Raw genomic sequence first — 27,189 nt, forward strand, 5'->3', positions numbered from 1 at the left:
AATATCTTAAGTTTACATTAGGGATCCGGAGATTAAATTCAAAGACGAAAAAAGTCTAAGCTTTAAGCTTAGTCAAGGACAAGCTGAGCGGTTTTTTTTTTGTTTTGTTTTGTTGTTGTTGTTGTTTTTGTGTGTGTGTGTGTGTTTTTTTTTGTTTCTGTTTGTTTGTTTTTTGAGTAGGTAAAGTCGAGAATGTTAATATTCTCAAGAGCTGGTTTTTCTCACGATCCTCTTAGTGTGCTGACATTTATAAACTTTAAAAACCTTAACACATACGACACTTCATTAAAACACTCAGTATATCTACATTTTTATTCAGGTACTTTTAACTATCTGAATACATACATTGTATATAATATGTCCATTTATATTAGAACGAGTTCACAAGAGATTGCTTACTCTCAGCTATACATGTACTTTTATATTTGTTCATATTTTTGTTTTACGCTTATTTAGTTTTGCTTTTGCTGTTTTGTACAGTTTTGCACATCATAGAAGTGGTTGAACCTATCTCAATGGCAAATTTCTTGCAAACTTCCGGTTCTTATTTTTCAGGGCGTACACGGACTTCTTGGTCTCATTTTCGAAGGGCGTACACGGAATCTCCGACCTGTATGCTCCCTATGTTGTCTAATGCGGCGTTCACTCCAAATATCGGGTCGTTACCGTAAACGGGAAAACAACGGAATCTACAAGATACATAATTACGTTTTCATCATTTTCCATAACTAATTAACTAAGGCTAACAATCTTCTTTCTCCTTTCTATAAGCATTGCTTTCATTTAGGACATTATTAAATGATTTTTATATTAAACAACACTTTTGGGAGCAGAAAATGGTCATCTTTGCGTATGGGATCTTAACCCCTTTCCTAGTTCAACATTACAAGAAAATTTCGTATGAATTCCTGCACAAAAATCAAAACATGCCAAGGAATAGAAAAAAAAGCAATAAATGCATTCCATTGACCAAAAACTTTTGGATTATATAAAGAAAATTTAATAGAGAGTGATTATATATTTCTCTACCAAAAATTTTATGATAATGTAATGAATATTCAGTAGAGTAATATTCTTTTACCACACGTTCTGTTATTATCTAATGAATATTCAACAGAGATAATATTCCTTTCCCACAAGCTTTGTGATCATCTTATGAATATTCAGTAGAATGCAAGGTTATCCTTACTGTTTGAGGGTCTCCAGGGGTTGTCTGTCTTTATTCCTCTCTCCCGTGTCTGGGTTCACCGTCGTTAGAACACACCTACCCAAATGTTAACATATGTACAATGGTAGTTTTCAGCAACTCCTCTACTTTCTAAGAAGACGGATTAGCAGTTATTTAATGTCTTTACCCGATCCCTTTTGATATTCTTTTCCTCATGTTCTGTGTCTTAGAGATTCAAAAATGATAGACAACTCTACTTCAGCTTTTATACTACAATACCAGAATTTGTGGCAACTGAAAGCGGTTGCTAATTAAATTTAGATGGAGTTTTGTTTGTTCATTTTGTTTGTGTGTGTGTGTAATACAGGTTTCTTTTATGTTTTTATTTGAAATATGTACAAATGTCTGCAGTTCAACGGTACGCTCACAAAATCTATAATACATGTATTTTTAGAACAAAAGAAATGTTTACACCATAAAAGATTCTAGTATACCTGGTGCAGGGATCCAGTATTCTTAAGGAGAGTGGATTCGTGTCCCCGATTCTAAGCTCTTCCCAACAATCCTACAAATAAAGTAAAAAATATGGAAAATTAATGTACCATAAAGGACAGGACAGGACTTGGTGCATCTTAATATTATACGACAATTTTCCATGAATAAAATAAAATGAACCTTATATCGGTAACATAAAATTTGAATCTTAAAATTGATAAACTTTATAACAAAAAAACTCTTTTGTGAAGTTAAATAAGATACTTTCACTGTCATATAATGAATAGAAGAATCTGTGATTAGTTTTAATAAATATATTTGTTTATGATAAACAAAAAATTAACTGAAACTTGATAAGACTTCATAAGTGTGCGAATACCTTCCCTACTAGTATGAATAATTCTGATTCTGATATGACGGTTTACTTTTGACGATAAAGGAATACCTCAGCAAAAGCTTCACATCCAGATACGACGATGTTGGGTCGAAAAGTTCTAAAGGTGACCTTTTTCTCTAGACGTTCATTTAACGCGTCTAACGATGCTTCATTCATCACCAAGAATCCACCAAAATCAGAAAACAATGCCTTAAAATGTACAGAAATTAATTTGCAACGTAAGGAATTATGACCGGTAAACAATGATGAAAGAAACAATAACAATGAAGTGGAACTCTAAAGAGAGGAACATATAATTGAATAATACTCAACACATTCACTCAGGTACAGGTGGCATCAAATGTCTGGCGGCCAAGGTCTATAATTATGTTATTATTAGCAAAATATCAAAGAAAATAATAGTTACTCAAAATCTGTTTCATTTCACTCGGTCACAGAATTCTTGCGAGAAATTCTCTGATGCTGAAATCTCTTGAAATTTGAAAGTCACTACATATATATATATACAACTATTATGGGCCAAAAATTCACATACATGTATTTGATGTTTATTCACCTTCTTACCTTCTTGCCAAGAAAGCGAAACGTGTCCTTTAGAACAGTCGCATCAACGTACACTAATAGTATGCATATTTCATCCGAATTTGTGGGATTTTGTTATTTTCAATAAAAATAATTTTTTCTCAGTAGATACTGAAGATGAAGGAAATCTTTGTCAACATCAATGGTCAGCATTATAAAAACATTTTAAAGTGTATTAGAGGATATCATCATGCTTTGGGGGGGGGGGTCTGGATATATTGAGGTCAGCAAGAAGTAGTAATTGCATACACTAAAACATGATTATGACATGTAATTGCATACACTAAAAATGTTTCTGACATCGGATTATAATAGATTATAATGATTTTCATACAAAAAATTAGACGTTATTTTTCGATTTAATTTAATGTTTTTTTCCAAAATCTTTCGCCAAATCAGAGACAGGGTTCATATATAGTTACACTGCTGGTATATCTAAACACCCAAAGAATCTTTAAATAGATAACACTCTAAATTTGGCGAGTTTGTTCATGGAAGCCTATGGATTCTAAAACGCTAACATAATTGTACCGCTTAATCAAATAGAACAGAGCTATAAAATAAAAGAACTGCGTATTGTGTGATTACTGTCTCTTTGAAAATACCATATCGCCAGGCTGTGCAGGATTTCCCCATGGTTTTATTTCCTTTGATGAATCTTTCTTTGGCATAGATTCGGAAGACACAACCAATCGAACACCCTCTTCTGCCTGGAGATATTTCTGGAACCAGCGGGCAGCCTCGTCTCCACAATCCATTCCGAGAACACGAAGACCCCATACTCTATAACAAATAGTACTTAACATCATGATTTTTTTTCTTTAAGTATATCTGTACCTAAATATTTATCTCAATCGCACAAATATATCCCTTTTTTCTTGTTACTTCACCAGACTTATCAATAAAACAAGCTACACATACACATGTACATTAAAGAAAGTAGTGCAGCGGAATAACATTTATTTCATGAACGTTCAGCTTCACCTTGTCATAATCAATCTTGATTTATCCACTGGAGGATTCTTCTTTAATACCAGGGTGGGTTGTCCCGGGGCATCCAGGTGGATGTAATCCCTGTGGCTGGATACTCGAATTAAGGCCATCTTTGAATAATGGCGCTGGCTCAGAAAGTCCCCGTTTGGTCTTGCCAACATCCATTGCCTGATTTAAAATTTATTTTATTTAGTAAGAAGATTAATTTTCATGTCTAATTAGTAATACGATTTATAAGGAATTCCACGTTTTACTGTTTTCAATACCCCCTGCAAAGTAGATCAATACGTGGGAATCGCTGCAAAGAGTCTGTCTGTCCGTCTATCACAGCCTACATGCATATCGAGATTTGGGTTTGATGGTTTGAAAAAGCTTTGCGTAACGGCTTTTGTAAAGTGGCAGTGTTACTGACCTCATGGTTTTGAATTGACCTCTGACTTACTTCTCAAAAATATTTCATACATGTATCTTTTTAATGAAAAGGGGAAGGGCTGTGATATTTACCAATATATGGCAATGCTTCTCAATTAAAAAAAATATATCAGGGTCCTTGCCTTTAGGAACCTGAACTTATAATTTGAAATACTATTTTTTTTCAAAATATTCTATATATGGTGATGATATTAAGAATGTGTAATACTTTTTAAAAATCTTTCTTAAAAATAGACTTACAGACTATGACTGTGATGTTGAACGTTTGGCCTACTTACATGTACATTGACCCTTAGTTTTTATATTAAGAGCAGTCATATGTCAGGTTTTGATACCTTCTTCTTTCAGAAAGAATTGGTTTATAGACCATGTGACCTTCAAAAAGAAAAAAAATGCCCTACACCTTTTGAAGTATAAAGAGTCAAGCTTCGATATCTAGGATTTTTTAAGAATTCTCAAAAATTATTCAGCTAACAGACATCGTGACCTTGAATTTGGGCTTTGACCTACTTCAAATAAATCACTTTTTCCTTTGATCTTTGGACCATAAAAGTCCTACTTTTTCATAATTAGCGTGGAATTGGATTTGTCAAAAATATACTAAGTTTTGACGACCTTGTGACCTTGAACTTGATCTTGTGTGCTATTCGAATATTTTTGGAGAAACATATTCTCTACATACTGAAACAGTATTATGTGAGAATGAATGTCCAGGACCATATCAGGCCTTTAAAGATCACTGAACCCTTTGCCATTTTGAACGTTGACTTTGGTTTTCCTATCAATTCTAGGGTAAATTCAAGTTTCAAATGAACTTTAATTTTCTTCTCAATTTTACTTGAACGATAAAATATAGTTAAAACAAAATCAAATCCTAAATTTTATTGTTTAATACTCTAGTCATTACTACTGCAAGATTTTATGAAACTCGATGGAGTTAAAATTAAAAGTTGACAATAAACTTTCGGGTCATTGTTTTGAGTGCGGGTTATTGTAAAGACTTTAATAATAATCAATAAAATTCCTGACCAGCATACAGATGTGTATATACTGCGTATTATAATAAAATAAATTTAAGACGACCGTTTAATACATGCCATAAAAATTCAACTTAAAATTATTCCAACCACGATGACGTCAAATTCATTATCATCTAGCAAAACGTAAGGGTGTACGTGATAAGAACAACGCAAGCCTTCATATATTTTGCACAAATTGTGGCATAAAAAGTGGTAGACTGTGCGTCATATAGATGGTAAAGATCAACAGGGCATGTATACAGTGGAAAAAAATTAAGAACAACAAATCAAAGTCCGCAAGTTCATTATATTAATAATACTCACTATATAATTAATTAATCACAGTTGCTCATTAACCATACTATTAATAGGGGCAAAGTCTTATAGACAAGTCAAGTATAGTTACATGTACCACTTAATGTAATAAGATATATCTTTGCAAGACTTGTTGCTTATTTCTTTTAGATCATTAATGCTGAATTTTTTTTTAATGTATAGCTGACTCCTTTGAATTCTTGCACGCTGATGCTTGCTTGTTGAGTACATATGCATGCTAGGCAAGTTTATCGTATACATGTGTAATTGAGTGAATGCTGCAGGAAGCAGCGTTGATTCTTTTGCTGAGTTTGAATTCCAGCAATGCAAACCTGTGAATTCTAAATATTTCTGAGGGGTATTGTGATATGCATTTACAATATAGACAAATTTCCCTGAATTTGTGCTTAGCTGGTCCATAACTTATAAACAACATTTATCAAATTTCGTTGATTTAAATGTCAGCAATGCTGATCGTATGCTAGAAGTTGATTGTGTTTGATTGTTGTTTAACGTTCCTCTCGAGAATTTTTCACTCATATGGAGACGCCACCAATTGCCAAACTTTGATCTATACTCGACACTTAGGGCCAATGAGCAGTGAGGGATCTTTTCGTGCCAGCACCTTCTGCGATACGGTCTCTTCCGAAGGACCGGTCTCCACGTCCCGCAGTGGGATTCGAACCCGTGACGTAAGGGTCAACTCCTTACACCGCGACTCTTAAGACGCTCTAATCACTGGGCCACGCGGGCGACAAGTTGATTGCGTGATTTTTAGCAGATGCTCATACATGTACAGCTTGTACTTGTAAATGCTGATTCTTCATTTTGTACTATTGAAAAATAAGTTAATATTGCCTCTTTTCTGTACTCTAGAAGTTAAAGTTAACTCTGACCGGCCCATTGAAGATTAAGTTTGAAATTATTATCGACCTTGTACAGTCATTTGACTATTATTTCTCTTAACATGGATAGCGAAATTATCACTGACCACTCGATCCATTGAAGAGAAAGTTATCACATACCGTGCCATTGAAGAAAAATTCTAATTCAGTGGAGATTTTTAATTGCCAGCGACTATAAAAGAAATATCCTCAATGTACAGTCATTGGCATTAACACGTATGCTCCAGTGGTAGAGATCTTTACCATTGGAGGTACAATGTAATTGATTGCCATCGACTCAGTAGATTACCATTTTTAACATTGATGGTTAAGTAAATGTATATTGCCACTGTCTGTGGCAGTGAGGTTATTGTTAATTGCAACTCGCTCCACCAGTGTAAATAGGTAACTGCCATTGACTCTACCGAGAAATTGAATTGTCACTGACTATACCAGTGGAGAAAGATAACTGTCGTTGACTCTACCGAGAAACTGAATTGACACTGACTATACCAGTGGAGAAAGATGACTCTCGTTGACTCTACGGAGAAGGTTAGTTGCCAAAGACTCTACCAGTAGAGATAGGTAACTGTCATTTACTAAACCGAGAAAGTTAAATACCGCTGACTATACCTCAGTTAGAGAAAGTTAAGTGACACCGTCTGTACCAGAATATTAGTCAATGTCTCTGGCTGAACCTGAGTTGATATGTACTCATCTCAATGTTGCCTTCAGCTGTACCGGGAGAAATAATTAATATGACAGACTGAAAACGCCGATTTTACCAGATTAGCGATGTAGGTATTATACCTAAACTGAATGTACATCACGAGCAATAAATCTAAACTGACTGTGCCAGATCACTAAACTGACCGTAAGTGTCCGAAATAATAAAGCTAAACTGAATGTCTAACTAAACTAAACAGACGTCTGTCTGTCTGTCATACCCTGAATCTGTAATAGATGTGGCTTTTATAGTCTGTATGTGTTTTTCTTTTCACAATACTGAAGTTAATGACAACGTGACCTTAGCCTTGATATTTGACCTTGCTTTGATCTTTGACCTTCTTTATACCCCAAGTATTTTATGCTTTGATGTGTAGCAGATTTTATAACTTGTCATATTTCACTTCAGAAATCATTAAAATGATAAAATTAATGACCTCATGATCTTCATGTTGACCTTTGATCTACCTTTGACACGAGAGAGGTAGAGATAAAAAAAATTCAAGGTTACTTGATCTTAACTGGGACCTTTTTTTTATGTCAATGAATGTACACCATACATAATCTATATTGTTTAAGGTAGGAAACATATATTTCTTAAAAATTCGACCTTGGACCTTGACGTTGAACTTTATCATACTTTCTGAAAAGAAAAACATTCTGTACGTATCTCTCTCTTGTGGACTGAGGCTTGATATCCAATATTCAGATGTATGTGTGTTTGTAAGAAACGGTTAGAAAATACATGTTCCTTGATTTTGGCCTAATACTTTTTTTTCTTTTTCTTTCTTTTTTTTTTAACATGACATTTACGGCTGACCTTTTTCAAGAGGAGAGCATGATACTAGTAATAACAGAACAACATATTTCTGTGAAAAAATAAGTTACTTTGAGAGAGTTTTTGAGATTCTCAGAGGTTAAGTCCTATTTGACAAAGGTTCTACATGTATTAGAGCACAGAATTAAGACCGAAACTTAACTTCTTAGATTGCAACTATAATTTAGTATATAACATTTAATATTGCTTATGCAGACGACATCGTTGTTCCTTAGATACATGTACTTATTATTATCATTTTTTATAATATTCTACTTTTGTGTTTTGTTTTGTTTTAATCATTATTATTGTTTTATTTTATTTTTTGTGTATTTGATTTTCTTTGTTTTTTTTTTTTTTTGTTTGTTTGCTTGTTTTTTGAAAGGGGGTGGGGTTGCCTGTTTATTACTACATGTAGCAAACAGATCACTGAGTGTTACGGTATTTTTGCATATCAATATCAATTTTCCACGGAACAGTACAGAACGAAAAATTATTTTAGAAATCCTTAATTTCTGTTTCCTTTTCATGGGTTTAGTATATTATGTAGGGCTGAGTACAAGTAAGTGATCCTTAATTATTGTAAGATGTGATCTTTCTAAGTGATTGTTCTGACAAACTTCAAAATAGTGTGTGACCAGTCATCTGAAAATTTCACTTTACAAAAACAACTTCCTTGACTTAATTTAAACACATCTAATAAAACTACTATGGCAATAGTTAATCGGGGAGGGGGCTTCATTGATTAAGTCTAATCTCATGCCGTAATATTTGTGGACATGCAGGCGACTACTCCACCTCCTCGATCTGTTCCTCTCCCCCCCCCTTTATATCTCCCATCCCCCCTTCCCATTTTCTTGAAAAGGAATAATGCTTTTGTATTTTACATATCTTTAACAAAAAAAGGAGAGAGAGAAAAAGAGAGAGAGAGGAAGGAAATATGGAGCATTAGAAATGGCTTCGATCGCGTTCACTGACCAACATTTACTTATCAGAGTTTATCCTGAAAGGTAAAAACAATAAAACGTAAAAAGTTTTAAATAATATGTCAGAGGCTAAGTGTGAAAACTTGATAATCACTGTCTGTCGACTAATATTTTAATCATCTGACAGAAATAATATTCAGGTATTCATTACGAGAAATTAAAAAGCATATTAAAGCTTATTTTTAAGCTACTTATCTCATTTGGAGCTTCAAAAAGGTAAAGAAATTGACAACACAAGCACCATACATGTAAACATTAATTCTCATTAATTTCTGTCCTCCGTCCTTTTGCCTTACATGATGAATGTATGATATAAAGAACTATGCATACCCATGCATCAGAGAGATAGAAAAAGAAAGATCTGGAGAGAGAGAGAGAGAGAGAGAGAGAGAGAGAGAGAGAGAGAGAAATTTGGAGAGAGAGATAAATACCTGTCATACATTCCCTCCGATACCAGACCTGTGATTTCTGCCCTGGCCTTCTGTAAAGGAATTCCCTGGCACGACTTCACGGGGAATATATTTAACTCTGAAACTTTCCCCACTTTCACAAAGCTCTCCCTCCTGATACGACTGGTCCATACAGAGGCTAGCCATCGCGCGAGGGAGACCGCCGAGAGGCCCAAAAGCACGTGTGCTCCTTCGTCGGACATTGTCGGTGATATCTGGACTAACCAACTATGCTTATCTATGTCTGTTTACAAACACGGCATGGTCATTTAGAATTTGGGTCAGCAACTGGAGACAACTCTTCTGTTTGCATTTTGACGTATATAAGATTCCAAAATTAATAAAGGGGAATCATATTTATTACAAATACAGTCAAAATAGTGAAATTTTTATTCAAAAAAATTCTTTTGAGGAGTTGCATGATCACAAGTTCCCATTTGTACTGGAAGTTAATTAATACTTTCTAATTTTTAATATATTCGATCAGTGCATATTATCTATTCAAGATATATTACTAAAGTCAGGTACTCTTCACACAATTGCTCCGAAGAAAATAGTTCCATTCATGATCAGTAGATAAAACATTACAACAAATATTAAGAATAATCATGTATATTTAATACGTTAAAGAAAACAAAATTAACGTTAAAAGATTTTAAGAAAATCACTTTTTCCCCAGAAAAGCAAATAAAAAGTTTTCATATTCCTACGCTCGCTGCCTCCTCAGTCTTTTTCACGAAAATATATAGGTCACACTTCGATTGATAATGATAAATCTTTTCACCAGTTATATTACTGTCATGATTATTGTTCGTTAATTGCCGTATATTTTCTTTTGAGTTAGAATGTTAATCATTAACTGTGTGTGTGTTTTTTCTCTCTTTTTTTAAATAACGGAATGGTTATTATGGCTAAACACTTCTCGGCAAAGCAACGTGATTTTCCGAGCTCAGAAAGATCTTCGCACGTGTGTAGACCTAGGCTATTTTGTCTTGCAAGAACAGGTGTGTGCACCGTTCCCTAGTGACGCTTAGATCAGTAGACTGGGTATCAGTACTTGCTACGGACATAAAGAAGTTTAGAACTATACACCAGTTTCATAACAAGTGCAGGTTTTTTACTCAAGGTGAAGCCCTAGACTGGGCTAGAGGGGCTGAGTTATGGTCATCGATCTACACGAAAATGTACTATTTTTGTAAATAAAAAACATTTCTAGAAACAAAAATGAAGTTTATCTTCAAAACGTCTGTATATTCAAAATCAGTATATGGTGGAGGAATATTCAGTGATGCTCCATAGCCGCAACCGATCTCGCGCTTTCCTTTGCGTTTAACAACGGCCGTCAATGCATCACTGGACGAGTTCATTGATTACTCTAAAAGGTGACAGGTTGGACCATCTTTAACATCTGCCTTTACTTTGAGTGATAGTACTTTTTAATAGCACAAAATTAAAAAATAAATTAAAATCTATCCTTGATAGATCTAAAGTTTTGCTATTTGTGAAAATGGGCTATCTTTGATAATCCATAACAGCTTGAACTTGATTTGATTTTTTTTTTACAGAAGATTCTATCATTGGAAAGTTAGATGGTACACATGTAGCACAGGCCCATAGTACGGGATTTTTTGGGAGCCCCCCCCCCCCCCTTTCACTTTGAAAACGTTGCTATAGGCCTGTAACATGCTATTTGGATTAAATATTCCTGAAAATGAGTGAGGTGTTAAATACATTTTTAATATTATACGATTAATTATATTTAGTTTATGTTCAATGTGAAATTAAAACTATTTTTATGCATGTGCAACTTTGTGATAATGTCACTACATGCATGTAACGTTATATATGTACATGCAGTTTGTTTCCTACTATATGCATATTTTATTCAACAAAAGATGTTGAAACTCAGTAGCCTAAATATTATGTCATTTTAGGATATTTATGTATATGGCACTTTTATAGTTGACTTTCTACAGCTTGAGTATCTCTGACGTTTTGTCAGTAAATACTTGTTTTTCTTTTTTTATTAGAAATCATCTGAACACAATGAAAATTCGAATAAATTAAAAGTCGAATATCTTGGATATGGGGTAACCCATATCTATTCTTGTCTAATGGGGAAAGTGAAATGGGAACACACAATGTTCAGGGTTACGTAAGCTGCTGTTCTTTTTTTCTTTTTTTGCGTATTTATAAAATTCTACATCATGAAAAATTCAGCAGTAATGTTCCAGATTTTTATGCACTATTTTTGTCTGTATGTTGAATATATTCTCTCGTGGGTTCGTTATCGACAAGATATATTTATAGTAAAGTGAGAACAAAAGCATGCATAATAGATTAACTTATTTATATTTCTAATGGGCTAGATGCATTTGATTCATTTCTCCGACTAACAAATTAGATAAAGAATTACATAATGCATCAAAAGTCGCAATTGAATAGCCTGATGCGAGATCGGTCAGCAACCTAATAATGAATGGCATTTGTTTTTAATAAGCAGAGAAAAATAATTAAATAATTGTTTTCCTTGCCTATATTTGAATTGCAGAGTGTTAATTGATGTTTTTCATCAAACGACTAAGCTTAAGCTAGTATGCGAAACAAATTTTCGTGTTTGACCATTGAGTGAAAATTTTTATTACGTGCAGTTGAGCTTAGTGAAGGGTAATACTGGGATCAATTTGAGTAACAGTACTTATAGAGCTGATTTCTCATCAAACAACAGATGCTGGGTCTGGTACTACAATTTCTTATAGTGACAGCTGGAAGCGAGAACTTCCTAATGTTAAAGTGTGAGCATCGCAAGATTTTGACCTTGCTTTTGGATTGAGTCTAATTTTGTCAAATATCTGGATTTTTAAATTTTTTTACTCATGATTAATCTTAACAAGTGAAATTTCAAGCTGTTGTCAAGATGTTCTCCAATTTTCACGAATTTTGCTCAATCTGATACTTTGAAAATAGGCCGTTGTGTGGTCAAGGTATATTATTTTAGAGGAAATCTGCAGTAATTTTCCATACGCCTTTAATGAATATCAAATGATTGGGGGAAAAAAGTTTAAAACGATTAAAAAAAAGTGCATATGTAATATATTTTTTTGCCTGCAAACAAAATCACTCTTGGAAACTAGACTAAAATTAATTAACGCAAATTTAGATTTTTATTGCGGGTTGCAGAACAGTTATAATATTTTCCTGTATATGCACAACTTTGGGAAAGCGGTATTAATTCAAAACAAAACTGGAGTCGGGTGGGGGTGGGGGTTCCTTCTTGATCTTGTAACATTGTAACTATAGTTGATCACAGTCAATGATATACTGACACGCAAAAGAAACGCAACAAGCAGTAAGCTACAAATATCTGAATTTTTTATCTAATAATTTTCAAAAAAATGATTACAGTAAGGTAAAACGTAAATTTAGAAAATCAGAGATTTAATTTAAACGTTGAATGTTATTTTAAAACCTCGGAAAGTAACATATAACTGTTACCCCGCCCCCCTCCAACCATTCAATTACAGCGTGCAAGTCTGCCAACCACAACAATTGCAGCTCGATTTGTACGATGCATTACATGTAGGTTCATCTGTCTCTTGATCTGAGCGAAAGAAATATTCTTTGGCATTTTAAATGCCTGTTTTTCAGATGCTGAGGTAGAATTTTCTCTAACCTGGCGCAGTGTAGTAACCCTTGGAATTCCGGTCCAGGAACTGTCATTCATGCTTGTGATACGTATGAGCTTACATGTAATGAGTTGTGATGTAGTGCATATTTGCATCTACAACTCTCCTTTACCTTTATTTTGAGAATTTCCAGCAAGAGCAATGGAAATGCGTGCTTTCAGTCATTTTGAGGAAATCTTGGCATTACTTAGTGCAATACTTATGATTAACAGATACAAACCCTTGAAAACCCAAATTATTGTCAAATGTTTTGTTAAACATGCGATTTTTGATTTCCGTTGAATTACCGATTTGGCAAAGTTAAAGATGTCCTTACTTTTCACATGGCCGTAGGAACCGGGGATGGGCACGGGACTGCCGTCCCCCCCCCCCCCCCCAATTTTGCCGGTATATTGATTATTATAGTAAACATAGATACTATAAAAACGTCTGATGACCTTTTCTTTTTTTTCTGTCAGGAAATTTTTTTTTGGTAGTGCCCCCTCAGCTGTCAACTGAAAATGTATGGCTGTGCCCCCCAAACTGAATTTGCTTCCTACGGGCCTGTTTTAAGTACAAAGTTAAACCCTGTATAAATTCTTTCTCCCTAAAATAGGATGTTGCGTGTCTTTTGCGTTTAAGTATAATATTGTAAGCCGAGCATTTTGTGAAACTATGGATATTCCAAGCTGCTTTTTTATGAATTGGCTATTATTATTATTATTATTGGGTTTTAATAGTCACAAATAAAGATGCATTGGTACATGTACATTTTCACCTGTTAAAAGAGAGGGATGGGGGATTCTATTTTCATTGTAGAGTAGTAAGTCCTGCTTAGCGGTCATTACTGAGATTAACTCGCATAGTTACATTAAGAACAATTTAACTTTTTTGGCACGCATGGTCACCGATTTCAATGAAACTTCGACTCTGCTCATTATCATAGTTTGACACAAGAAACATAAATCAGTCAAAATGTGGATGCTATGAGTCTTGGTTGCAATGGAATTTTTTTTCAAAAATTGAGATTTCGATCTTCTTTCAATAAAAATGGAACTCGTAAATTCACATACCTTGTCATTGGTCATCTGCAAAATTATTTTGATGACAACATTCTGATTCTACCACAAGTATTCCAAAGTTGATATTAAAGAAGATGCATGACTTTCTGATTAACAATTTCTATGTAGTTTTTGAAGACCTGGTCTTCCAACAATCTGTTGGAATTCTCATGGCTACTAATTGTGCTCCTGTTAGCAGATCTTTTATAAAGATAGGACTTTCCTGTAAATTACACAGTTTAAATCAATCACGTTTAAGAGATATTAGAAATTTAAAACAATAACCGATTTATTTACCGACTCCGTCTTTAAACACAGACACGTCTCCCAGTTGATTCGATACGCAAAAACATGTTCCACATACGAACAATTTCCAAAACGAGGCAAGCTATTGACAAGTAAGTTGATGATACAAGGATATCAACAGTCTCATTTAGGGTCAACATTTCGCAAATTCTTTAGTCGATACAATGACCTTGTTAGCAGATAAGTTGAATGTTGACAGAAGTTGTCAGACCATTATTTTCACTGAATTGTCTACGGATTTTACCGTTTATCTGGTCAGGACAAGGAGCACACAGCGGGTGTGACCGGTCGACAGGGGAAGTTTACTCCTCTATGGCACCTGATCCCACCTCTGGTGTTTTTAGAGGTCCTTGGTTGCTCTGTTCCCAATTTGTATTGGTCCAGTGGACCTTTGAGCTTGATTACTATTCGTTATCTTTATATTTCATTTCAATCATCATTAAGCCTTAACAAGGACTAAGAAAAAGAAATTAACTCCTAACACAAAAACTTTACACCTACATGTAGTTGCCACTTGTGATGTGAAGTTTTTTTTTATTTTTGGAATATATTTCTAAATATGTGGTAACCATGGCTACATTTGGCATACACTTTATATGCTGAAAAACGTTCACTATTTACATGTACATGTTCTAATGACTAAACTCCATATTAAAACACGACGCTTTTCACGTGACATTGCCGGTAGTCACTTTGACTTCAACACCTGCTCAACTTTAAATGTTTCTAAAGTCTTGTATAGTATACAAGCTTGCTATTCATTATCGGTGACTAATTTGCGTAATATAAAACAGAAGGCCAAGAGGTCCTTCAAAGGGACATAATTTGAGTTAGGGAACTTTATAACAAAAGTTAAATTTTGCAAATTTCAAAAAAGTAGCACCATGTACAAATAAAAATTGTATAACAAGGAAACGATTTCCATATTAACTTAAAAATATGGTTAACAAATGATAATTTTTATAATTCAGTGTTCTGAAAGACAAATTGGATGCATGAAATGGCTTATATATTATATTGTCTAAAATGACTGTTTTCTATATATAGTCCCTGCCCCCCTTGGGCTTAGGGGGTAGGGCTAAAACCATGAAAATAAATGTAATATTTAAAAATCTTCTGCTTTATACTCTATCAAGCAGTCAAACTGTTGCAATGAATAATATTGTCGAAAGACTTTTTTTATGAAGTTACATGGTGCTGATTTCTTCATCAAACTATGTTTGTGTATGCAAAACATCGAAAATAATGAGTTCTCGAGTTTGACTGATCAATAAAGATTTTGTGACCTAGTTGATGCAGTTGAGCAGAGTGATGAATTACGGGGAACCATACTTAGAGCTGATTTCTCATCACACGACACTGAGATGCTGGCCACTGATTTTTTGGGAATGACAACTGGAAGCAATGCAAAGAAACTTCCTAATATTAATATTATTAAACACACTAGATGAATGAGAATTTTGTAACTGGTTGGTCAGAGTTAATGATTTCAACCCAATTTGGTCTGAAAGAACGGACATAGTGCTGATTTTTCATCTAATGACCTCAATTCTGGGTTTTTAATATTTCTGAAAGAAGTAGTTGTACATATGGATAGAACAAACGCGCCGATCTTCGTTGAAGATTGCTTGACGTCCTAAGCAGTGCTTGTTTAGTGAGATACACTCACATAAACACATGACTTTATAGGAGCACTGATAAGTTTTGAAAGTCTTTAAACTCTTATATAGTATAGAAGCTTGCTGCTCTCTAACGGTGACTGAACATTTGCATAATATATAGCAGAAAACCAAGATCGTTCTTCAAAGGGACATAGTTTGAGTTACCGAACTTGATAAAAGAAGTAATTTTATGCAAATTTCAAAAAAAAAAAAAAAAATACAACCAATGACAATCAAAAACTGTATAAATGAGATGTTTTGGAGTGTGAAAGATGCGAATTTCTTTTATAAATGATACTGCGGGGAGATGCTAAATACTGCCCAAGAATGCACATTTTGCTGAGTGAATTAATTCGTTTAACACAATTTTAATTTAAAATATCGTTGAAAATGCAGTTCTTTTTTCCAAATTCAGTATTATTCAGAAAGTTTTTAAAAAAACGGACTGGAAGGAACATTTTTGTCTATAATTTCTAAAAGGACTGAATGCGAATTTACAATCAATATAACAATGTCAGAGGACTTGACGATTTACATGTAGTTACATTGTGTTGATTTTTTTTTTCAGTTTGGGTATGCAAAACATAAAAAAGAAATGGATTCTTGTGTTTGACAAGTGAGTGAAAATTTTGTCACCATTCAATTTAGATTGCCGATTTTTCTTCATATGTCTATAATCCTGGGTTTGCAAAGGACACTTCGACAGAGTCGAATAACTGAAAAACTAGAGAGAAAAAAAAATCAAGGCTTTTTAAAGTGTAGATTTTTATACCCGCACTTTCTAAAGAAACTTCGGGTATATTGTTGTTATCCTGCTCTGGTTCCCAGAACTCCTCTTACATTTTACGCAGGAGCCAAATCATCTTTTGCAAGATTATAGGTGGTGTCCTGTAGATGTGCAATAAGGTTTCGGATTTTTTTTTCACCCTTGGGACAAAAAGGGGTAGAAAAACAACGTTTTTCATTTTACAAAAGTCTGGTTCCCAGAACTCCTCATACATTCCACACAATAGCATAGCCTCTCATCTTTTTTTCAAGATGATTTTGGGTCTCTGTAGATATGTGCATTGAGGTTTCGGAATTTTCATTTTTACTCTAGGGACCAAGTGGGGACGAAAAATAATGTTTTCAAGTTCCACATTGGGCCGATTTTCTTCTTATTTTTTCTTTACAGAAAAACATTTTTCTGAAACTCATTCTTTTCAAATCAGAATTTACTTCATTACAATCTTTAATTTCAAACCGGTAATGAATTTATTATTCGAAATACTAACATAGATGGTCCATGGTCATATGCTCACCTGTGCATTTTATGCTCAATTTGATAGATGTTTACATATTTTATGTATTATTGAAGATGCAAATTTGGGGATGGACGTAAATTATAGAATAACTTTTGTGGCAGGTACAGGAGAGCTAGAGCGGGTATAACTGTCTTATGACAGCTTCTAGTTAGCTCACCAGAGCTGAAAGCTCAAGTGAGCTTTTCTGATCACATTTTGTCTGGCGTCCGTCTGTCTGTCCGTCTGTAAACTTTTCGCATTTCGACTTCTTCTCAAGAACCACTGGGCCAATTTTGACCAAACTTGCCATAAAGCATTCTTGGGTGAAGGGGATTCAAGTTTGTTCAAATAAAGGGCCATGCCCCATTCCAAGGGGAGATACTAAGTAATTAAGAATTAGTGAAAATTTGGTGTCATCTTTCAAAAATCTTCTTCTCAAGAACCATTAAGCCAGAAAAGTTGAAACTTATGTGAAACCTTAATGACATAGTGTAGATTCAATTTTGTTCAAATCATGACCCCCGAGGGTAGGGTGGGGCCACAATAGGGGATCAAAATTTTACATAGGAATACATAGGATTTTTTTTTTTTTAAAAAAAAAATATTCTTCTCAAGAACAACAAAGCTGTGATCAGTCATATTGATATGGAAGCATCATCAGGTAGTGTAGATTCAAAATTGCTCAAATCATGACCCCTGAAGGTAGGGTGGGGCCACAATGGGGGATCAAAGTTTTATATAGGAATATATAGGAAAAACTTTAAAAATCTTCTTCTCAAGACCAGCAAAGCCATTATAAGTCATTTTGATATGGAAGCATACGCAGGTAGTGTAGATTTAAGTTTATTCACATCATGACCCCCGGGGGTAGGATGGGGCCACAATGGGGATTCAAAGTTTTACATAGGAGTGTATACATGTAGGAAAAAAATTTAAAAATATTATTCTCAGGAACAGCAAAGCCAAGTTTAGTCTAATTGATATGGTCGCATACTCAGATACGAGGGGTGATCAAAAAGTTCGCGAACTAATTCAATTACTTCTTTAAAAGAAATAAAATGAAGTTTCAGTGTTTATTATTTTTTAAAGTAGTCCTCTCCGATTTTAATGCACATCTGCCATTGTTCTGCCCATGCGTGAATCACGTGATCCAGGCAGTCACGTGACATGCTCCGAAGCAATCTGTTCAAAGAAGCTAAAAGATTTTTCATAGTCTTATATTTCTTACCATGCAAGTTATTTTTTTTTAACAAAAACAGTCCATCTGTCAGAAATGGCCAAATCTCGGCAATAGGATGGGTGGATAAGGATATCCCTTCCCACAATTAGTATGGTGACCCATCACAACCCGAGTCCTCTCTCTCGGGAGAGTCGTTTTTCCAATGTGGATAAAGTACATGTATGGGCGCCTTCTTTTTATCATATCTCATACGTTTAAAGTCTAAAGTAAACGATATCTTAGCGATTTAATAATTATATTATTGTTAAGATATACAACCATTTTTCTAATTGTTACTTGACGATGTTTCATAACAAATTGCTCAACTAAGGACACATCTTTTCCCCGGCTTGCTTTCGCTGGACAACAGAACAAACATCATTTTTAACCGTCTCCCTGTCTTTACTTAAACAATCAATCCAATTAATGATTGAACTTCTGGTAAGTCTTTTGTCTTCATAAACCTTGTACAAATTATCATATTCTACTGCAAAGGAATTTCCAAGATATATGTTAAACTTTACAGCCGTTCGTTGCTCGAGTACGACTGAGTCAACCATTTTTTGTCACAAGTGACCTACATATTGACGTCATTTTCACATTGTGACGTCACAAACACGGAGCAAAACATTATTTAACATATGTTATTAATTTTATAGACCATGTGTATGACTATAAGTGTGCCAAATTTCATTCTGATCTGAATTGTGGTTTTGTAAATATAGAGATAGTTCGCGAACTTTTTGATCACCCCTCGTAGTGTAGATTCAAGTTCGTTCAAATGATGATCCCTGCGGGTAGGGTGGGGCCACAATGGAGGATCAAAGTTTTATAAAAGAATATATGAAAAAATCTTTTTCTCAAGAACAGCAAAGCCATGTTTAGTCATATTGATATACATGTAGGAGCATACTCAGGTAGTGTAGGTTCAAGTTTGTTCAAATCATGACCCCCAGGGTGGGACCACAATGGGGGATCAAAGTTTTACGTAGGAATATACAGGAAAAAATCTTCTCAGGAACAGAAAAGCCATGTTTAGGCTTATTAATATGGAAGCATCCTCAGGTAGTGAAGATTCATTTTGTTCAAATGATGACCCCTGGGGGTAGGGTGGGGCCACAATGGGGGATCAAAGTTTTACATGGGAATATTAAGGCAAAAATTTTCTTCTCAAGAACAGAAAAGCAATGTTTAATCTAGTTGATATGGAAGCATCCTCAGGCAGTGTATATTCAAGTTTGTACAAATGATGACCCCTGGAGATAGGGAGGGCGACAATGGGGGATCAAATTTTTACAAAGGAATATACAAGAAAAAAATCTTCTGCTCAAGAATAGCAAAGCCCTTTGTTATACTGATATGGAAGCATCCTCAGGTAGTTTAAAATTCAAGCCCCCCCCCCATTCCGTGTAAACTTTTCAATACTAAACTGATTTGTGCTTTTTCCTAGCCAATTTGCTCAGGTGAGCGATGTGGCCCATGGGCCTCTTGTTTTTAATACTTTGCCTATACCTACCCTACATAAACTACTATGAGATAAGTTTTAACAACTACTTAGATTTGTGGATTTGTTAATTAATACATGTGTTATTACAAATATATCATTCTAATCATTTGACAGTACAACTATTATATCTCTTGGGTCTTACACCAAGTAAGTAAACAATGAATTTAAAATTATGGACATTGTACCATTATTTTATAACATACAAATATAACACTGGTATAAGTATACTTCATAAGGAGTTTACAAGTGTTTGAGACATATTGAAGACAGATACGCTCTTTTTCCAACATTCTTGATGGAGATTTTAATGTAGAAATTCCTTTTGCACTCAGGAGTGCACTTTGAATGTCTCTAAGATTGTCAAACTTACCGTTGATTGTTTCATAATTATTAATTTGCTCAAACTGTGATGATCTTTATTAAATAAAAAACATATAGCCACTATTCAAATAATTAGTTTTCTATAATACAGATTTTATATATATGGTCTGTTCAAACTGTGAAAATATTTTGCAATCAAATTGGTTTTACCAGAGTTATGGGTCTTAAATAATATATACATTTTATATAATTTGTTTAAGGTTCATTTTCCTTCGTTCATTCATAGAAAATTTATATTATGTAAGACCCCTCCTTGATTAGTGGCTATACTGATCTCAATCATATATTTTTTGTCCATTCCATTTTCATATCAGAAAATAACTAGGTACATAAGAAATCTCTCTCTCTCTCCCTCCCTTGCTCTCTCTCTCTCTCTTTGAATCTACAAAAATAGACAAGAGAACTCCAACTTGCATTAAATAAATTTTATTAAAATATTTTCAATCTCATACATCTCATGATTTTGTAGAAAACATTTCCTTTTTTACAAACACGAGAAGCAGTTGATAAATAAATGTAACTCTACACTTGATGATAAAACCACCAGGTCTTAACACAGCAGAGTTCAACACACACAAAAAAGATCAAGTTCAAAATAATTTCACTCAATAAAATTTACGAGATAATTTATGAAATAATCCCATATTTTACATCTTAATTAACAGATTAGTCAAAATTAACTACAAAATAGGTAGAGTAACACCTATAATACACCCCCTCCCCCCCCAAAAAAAAACTGTTAACAGATATGATTTCATACAATATAATGAGAAGGAATGTTGGATTACGTCCTGCATAATTAGGAAAGCCCCCCCCCCCCCCCCCCAAAAAAAAAGGGGGGTACAAAAGGGTACAGATCACCACAAGAATCTCAGGCTTTATGAATTATACATCATTATTCTCCACACTGCAGGGATAGGCACTTTTATATATTGCACTTCTCTGTAGCTTGTAATAACAGCACTCAGACCGCATAGCTATGTCAGAGTCAAGTTCTAACTCTTTCTAATAATATTATAATAAATATACAGATATATTAAATCAGACAAAGTAAGCATATTTTCTTAATTAGTTTCACTAAATATACATTTGGAATAGTCTATAGGAATGAGACATATTTTGGTTAACATTGGACTGTTTCTTTCATGTATATATAATTAAATATTTTTTTTTTCTTTGTAAAACAATTCAACATGACTACATAAGGCAAGACCTGCATTATGAAAACCATTTGGCTTGTAAAATCTTAAGTTTTTAGTAGTAAAGTATTTAGTACATAGTTTGTATATATCTACACTCTCTCAATAAAAGGCAACAGTTGTGGCATGACTCTGACCATGGATAACAATCTGATGAAAACAAAACATCTCTAGGATGAGCAGTTCTCGTATAAACAAAAGTTAAAGACATACAAGTAGTCTCACTGACTGATTATGCAACTACAAGATTGTATACAATATCAGATCTATACAATATATACAATATTATACATATAGACATGACCCACTGAAGGACAGGCCCCTTAGAAATGAACCAATCAGTACTCAGTAAAACGACAGGAAATATACAGCTGCTCTCATTTGGAAGATCCTGATTTCCGAAATAAACACATCAACATCAAAGTCAAAGAACTAAACAGGACAGGTTTAACTTTGGACACAAAATTTTTAAAACTTGCTTAAATTTCAGATCTTGTAAAAACTGAATTAAAAAAGAACACAAATTAGCAAATCTCTGTAAATAGAGTTGTTTATCATATTTAGATCATTATTGTATTCCCATTTAAATCTCAAGAAAAAATAAACAAAAGTGATATCTGACAGATAATATGGTCTTCAAGACTAATTTTATCCAAATATACATTGAATAACGGAAGTTGATTACTAACCAGTGCTTGGGACTTTTTCAATGAACTTTGAACCTAAAAATAGTCATGTGACCTTTTCTTCATCAATATAGCAGTTCTTTGGTATCTACTCTAGAGTAAATGTAAAGGGTATATATATATATATATCCAACATTTTCTTTTTTTGTTACTGTCTGAGATGTCAATCTACATGTCCATTTCATACATTTGATGAGCCTAACTCTTCTACATTATATAATAATGCAATGCTGTACACCTTATAAGGTATTTGTACCATTTTTTTTTTCAAAATTTAAATCTCTAACAATTAACTTTGCTTCAAAAATAGAAAAAAAAACCTCCTTACTACTCGTACAAAATATTTTTGTTTGGGCTATCAGCACTTATGAATCCAATCTCTGGAACCTAGACACTGAGCTTGGTCAATCTTCTACATTTGGAATTAGAGGATTAATATCTTGAAAAGAGTAAATTCAGGTATGCCCTATACTACATCTAATCATTTAAATAAGACAGCAGTCTCCCCCTTCTCTGGGCCGAGAGTCCCTGGGCTGTCTCTGCCCCTGAGGACAGGCAACCCTAATGTGAGGGCTTGATGAGTATGGTTTTTTTTTCACAACTCCATCAGCAGTATATAAGAATGACAGATCTATTCACAAGGCGCACTACTTTTCTCTGTATCTTCTACATTTAACAGTTCCCTCTCTACTTCATCCAGAATGGTGATTAGATTGTCCAAACCGAATAAGTATCCATCTTCATGATTGCCCTCTACCCAGAGGTCACGATGGTTGACCTTGACCCCCTCTGGGAGGGGATTTGTCTTCCCAAAGTCAATCATCCATACACTAGCATGTCCTGATTTATCATGTACAAATAACAAAGAGCTGCCAATAATCTGAAAGTTAGAGAACACAAAATGATTTTACTGTTACAATGGGACGCTGGTAGGGCTGTCATGGTTCTAAAATTTTTCGGGTCAGGTCGGTTCCGTAAATTTTCGGTTCGGTTATTTACCTCTATTTTAAACCTTAATTTCAAGAATTTAACAGAAAAAATCTTTTTTTGTTACATTACATTCACCTTTAAAACAAATCTTATCCATGTTAACGTCTTGACATTGGTGTTTAGGACTATTAGGCTGGTTATTAGCTACAATCTGATCATTCTTGCTTGTTTTGATAATTATATAATCTTTTCGTGACAAGAGTTTTGTCATGGAATGATGTATAATTCAGTTGTGATATTTATTTATCACTGTTATTGTCATCATTCTTTTGATTTCAATGCCATTTTTTATATAAAACATATTCTAATACATGTATATAAACCAGACCTGAACGGAAATCCAGAAAAATGGAACCAAAACCTAACCAAACAACTTGGACCGCGGTTTTCGGTTATTTCGGGGAACCGTGACAGCCCTAGACCATGGTGCTGTTGATGAATCATTATCGAAAAAAAAATCAGAGGTAATAAACAGAGTTTATTTTCAGATCAAACAGATATTTTTGAAGTAGTAAATTTACATATAAATCTAATGCTAACAATAAGTGAATGTACTGTAGAGTTTGCTTTAATGATTGCACCAACCTCGTGTGCCTTGAAAAACTCTGACACCTCCTGTGTGGCTCTAATGGCTTTTAATCTCTTGCTGTATCGAGCCTAGAAATATATTTGTAAAACGTAAATGTCATAGCCATAAAAAAGTGTTTCATAATCTTTTATACACGAAACTGTTGTGTATTTCAGAAACAAAGACAACTATTTTTATAACTGGTGTGAATTTCATTTTTTAATCTATAAACTTAACAGATCTTTTCTTCAATTATTTTCGCCTACATTATTGGACTGATTTAGAACATCTTCTAAGTAAACATGCTGTCATGTTTGACATTTTATCAATCTCAGATCATACAATCCTTTTAAGCTTTCAGAAACTTAATTTACCAATGGAACATTTTACTTTCCTAATTACACACAAATACACAATGGGATTGATCATAACTTAGATACATGTACATGTATCAATGAATTCAGAAGGATGAAACAATAATGACATGTTGTATACAAAAACCTAAAAACAAAAAATATACATATATCAGCCCTTCAAATTGGCCAAATTTTATTTAAAAGTCAATATCACATCCCCCTTCCTTTCTAAAAGTCAAAGATTTCTTTTCAGTATAAAAACTTCTTTGCAGTTTTAAAAACTTCTTTGGGTTTGTATTTGAATGTGCTCCCTGTACAAAAATAAACCACTCACGTAAACTTCGGCATCCGTTCCCACGAAATGTTTGAGGGCCTCCTTTACCTCCTCTCGGGTTTTGGTTTTCTTGAAATTTTTACTGGAAGCACCATCCATTTTCTGTGGACATAACAAAAATTATTTCTCAAAAATAAAATAAAATTTGAGTTCATTTTTGGCATGGCTGCATTGAGAATCATAATGTCCCAATTAAACTACCTCTACTATTCAAAAACCTTTGAATGTACAATATTTTTTTTTTATTGGGGGGGGGGGGGTGTGACATTTCTTAATGGTATTTGTGAAGATAATACTTCTGTATATAAAGATGCTGTCATTTCCTGATTTTTGACACATATTCTGGCAGTGCTAGTTATCCTTATGCTGATATTTCAAAAGTAGGTCAATGCTACAAGAAGTAGCATCATGGTAGCAGAAATAAATAATTGAATTTCAGTTTTTAGTTCAGATTTAACACTGCTAAAGCTTTGAAAATGCTTTATATGACAATTTCATTCATATTTTGAGTTATTAAACTAGTTTTCCAGGTCCCCCCCCCCCCCCCCCCCCCCCCGCTTTTTTTAACTAAAAAAATGTGATTTTCTGATGCTAGTCGGTCAATGCTGATTTTAACTAGCTCAATGCTAGCTATGACAAGAAGTCCCTGATGAGACTGTAGCTCTGCTGGCTTGAAATCATAGCAGTCTCATACATTTAAGTTGGACTGTTATTTCTTACTATTCTTGCTGGAATTGGACATTTTTCTCTATACAGTATGTGACAACATATTTCCAACCATGGCAACAAATTCTTTTTCATAATTATGATCAAACAGGGTTATTTATCTTGGTCATCTCTATACTGCTTTAGGTTTTTTAAACAGCTCAAAACTGTAGGAATTAAGTGTAGCATTTTAAAAGAATTTTGAAATATTATTCAATTTTTGTCAACATGGTAACACCATTTACCAAAAATTATGATTAATATAAAATATGATATAAATAACGCAAAGAATTTTATATCTTGATAATGTCCACGTGGAAACAAAGTCTTATTGAAATCCAAGACCAAATCTGTAGGTGGACTAAGGAGTGGCATTTAGAAAAAATAATTTACAGATTTTGTTTTTATAGTAATCATAACAAGATCTGCCCTACACAAAAATTAACAAGTATAATTCCTTTTAAGGTCATTCTTTATAAAAATAAGAAATAGCACATACAGTTACACAAGAAGTCAGTAAGTACCTTCTGGACAAATTAACACTCATTTTCAAATGAAGTTTTTTTTCAAAATACTCAGTATCATATAAACTTTTTAAAATACATGTACCAGAAGAGAAGAAATTCCTGCACCCTTATAGAAAAATTGATGTTTTCCATGCGTTTTTCATGATTCTGATAGTTGACGTGCCGGGAAAACATCAGAACCAGTGCCACTATGAAAAGTGGAAATTCGCCGCCTCCAACCGGAAGTGGCATTCTTGGTTAGATTTTCAATACATGCAAACCGAATTAAAGGTCTAATTTACATCTTATCAACAGTACTTCCAGTACTTACCAATATTGCTTTTATTGTTCCTTTGTAATATAAAGTGTCTGGTAAAAACATTTTATCAAACTCTCAAGGTTTGTTTTGATTTCTTGCATTTTGAAATCTTGTGAGACCTGTATCGAAATGTGGAGTGATATTTTCTTTTAAGCGATATTGGTGAGAACTAGAAACATTGTTTACTGAAATTGTACAAAAACTGGAGAAGTAATTAAAAAGAATTTAAACAAACAGACAGATGGAAGACAGATACTATACCAATGCAAAAAAAATGCTTTTAACAACTGGAGCTTAACTCTGCAGTAACCTCCCTTTGACTTTTAAATCACTCTACCCAACCACATCATTTTTTTTTTACCATTTCAATTTAAGAATCACATGGTTATCTTGTTCTTCTCAAATAATTACCTTAATTCCCTCTATTCGGAAGCCTAGGTGTGTTGAAGAGGACATTTCGTCTCTCCACTGCATGTATCTGGGTTTAATGACTGCTCCCTGGGCACGCTCCTCTTCAGTGGGGGCTGATGGGTCTACCTCAATCATTTTCTGATACATATCCTACAAAAACACAAGTAACTTGTATTTATAGAGATGGATAAAGGATCTGCAAGTCTTGACTCATCTGAAATCTAAAGTTCTTGTCTTCTTACTAGTTTATATTTTCTTGTCTATGAAGAGAGCTTTAATAGGCAAATTTTGTGGTTACTGTCCTGTAGCATGCTGTGAGCTCTAATACTAGCTAAATGTGAATTGTGTCATCCAGCAGGCAGTATCATCCAGCTGGCAGTATTATCCAGCAGGCAGTATCATCCAGCTGGCAGTAAGCTCCGACATATTTTGTGAATTGTCATCCAGCAGGCAGTTAGCTCCGACATATTTTGTGAATTGTGTCATCCAGCTGGCAGTTAGCTCCGACATATTTTGTGAATTGTGTCATCCAGCAGGCAGTAAGCTCAGACATATTTTGGGATTTGTGTCATCCAGCAGGCAGTTAGCTCCGACATATTTTGTGAATTGTGTCATCCAGCAGGCAGTAAGCTCAGACATATTTTGTGAATTGTGTCATCAAGCTGGCAGTAAGCTCAGACATATTTTGTGAATTGTGTCATCCAGCCTAACTAGTAACCTCAAACATAATACTTTTGGTGTGAAATCAAATTCACATCGACACAATGCT

At 34.1% G+C, this 27,189-nt stretch overlaps 2 protein-coding genes across 3 annotated transcripts in view; both read right to left on the minus strand.

Annotated features, from left to right (window-relative positions):
- Window positions 1–327: 327 nt before the first annotated feature.
- On the minus strand, window positions 328–9,523 carry LOC133201764 (mitochondrial amidoxime reducing component 2-like). The gene is made up of 7 exons (XM_061337565.1): window positions 9,246–9,523; window positions 3,627–3,803; window positions 3,248–3,425; window positions 2,109–2,249; window positions 1,663–1,733; window positions 1,190–1,264; window positions 328–689 (listed from the first exon to the last, which is right to left on the minus strand). The coding sequence occupies exons 1-7, from the start codon at window positions 9,464–9,466 to the stop codon at window positions 578–580; spliced, it is 975 nt and encodes a 324-aa protein (XP_061193549.1). The 5' UTR covers window positions 9,467–9,523; the 3' UTR covers window positions 328–577.
- An 11,233-nt stretch (window positions 9,524–20,756) lies between these two features.
- The window catches only part of LOC133175191 (inositol-trisphosphate 3-kinase B-like), a 39,202-nt gene continuing 32,769 nt past the window's right edge, over window positions 20,757–27,189 (minus strand). For both annotated transcript variants that reach the window (XM_061310307.1, XM_061310310.1), the window contains 4 exons: window positions 26,421–26,570; window positions 24,480–24,581; window positions 23,807–23,878; window positions 20,757–23,111 (listed from right to left, as the gene is read on the minus strand). In XM_061310307.1, coding sequence (XP_061166291.1) covers window positions 22,863–23,111; window positions 23,807–23,878; window positions 24,480–24,581; window positions 26,421–26,570 — 573 coding nt within the window. In that variant the 3' untranslated portion in view covers window positions 20,757–22,862. The remainder of the gene's footprint in view (window positions 23,112–23,806; window positions 23,879–24,479; window positions 24,582–26,420; window positions 26,571–27,189) is intronic.

Source organism: Saccostrea echinata, unplaced genomic scaffold (assembly GCF_033153115.1).
Source record: "Saccostrea echinata isolate AGI-Se365-2 ecotype Australia unplaced genomic scaffold, CSIRO_AGI_Sech_v1 ptg000002l, whole genome shotgun sequence".
In the NCBI taxonomy this organism is placed as follows: Eukaryota; Metazoa; Mollusca; class Bivalvia; order Ostreida; family Ostreidae; genus Saccostrea; species Saccostrea echinata.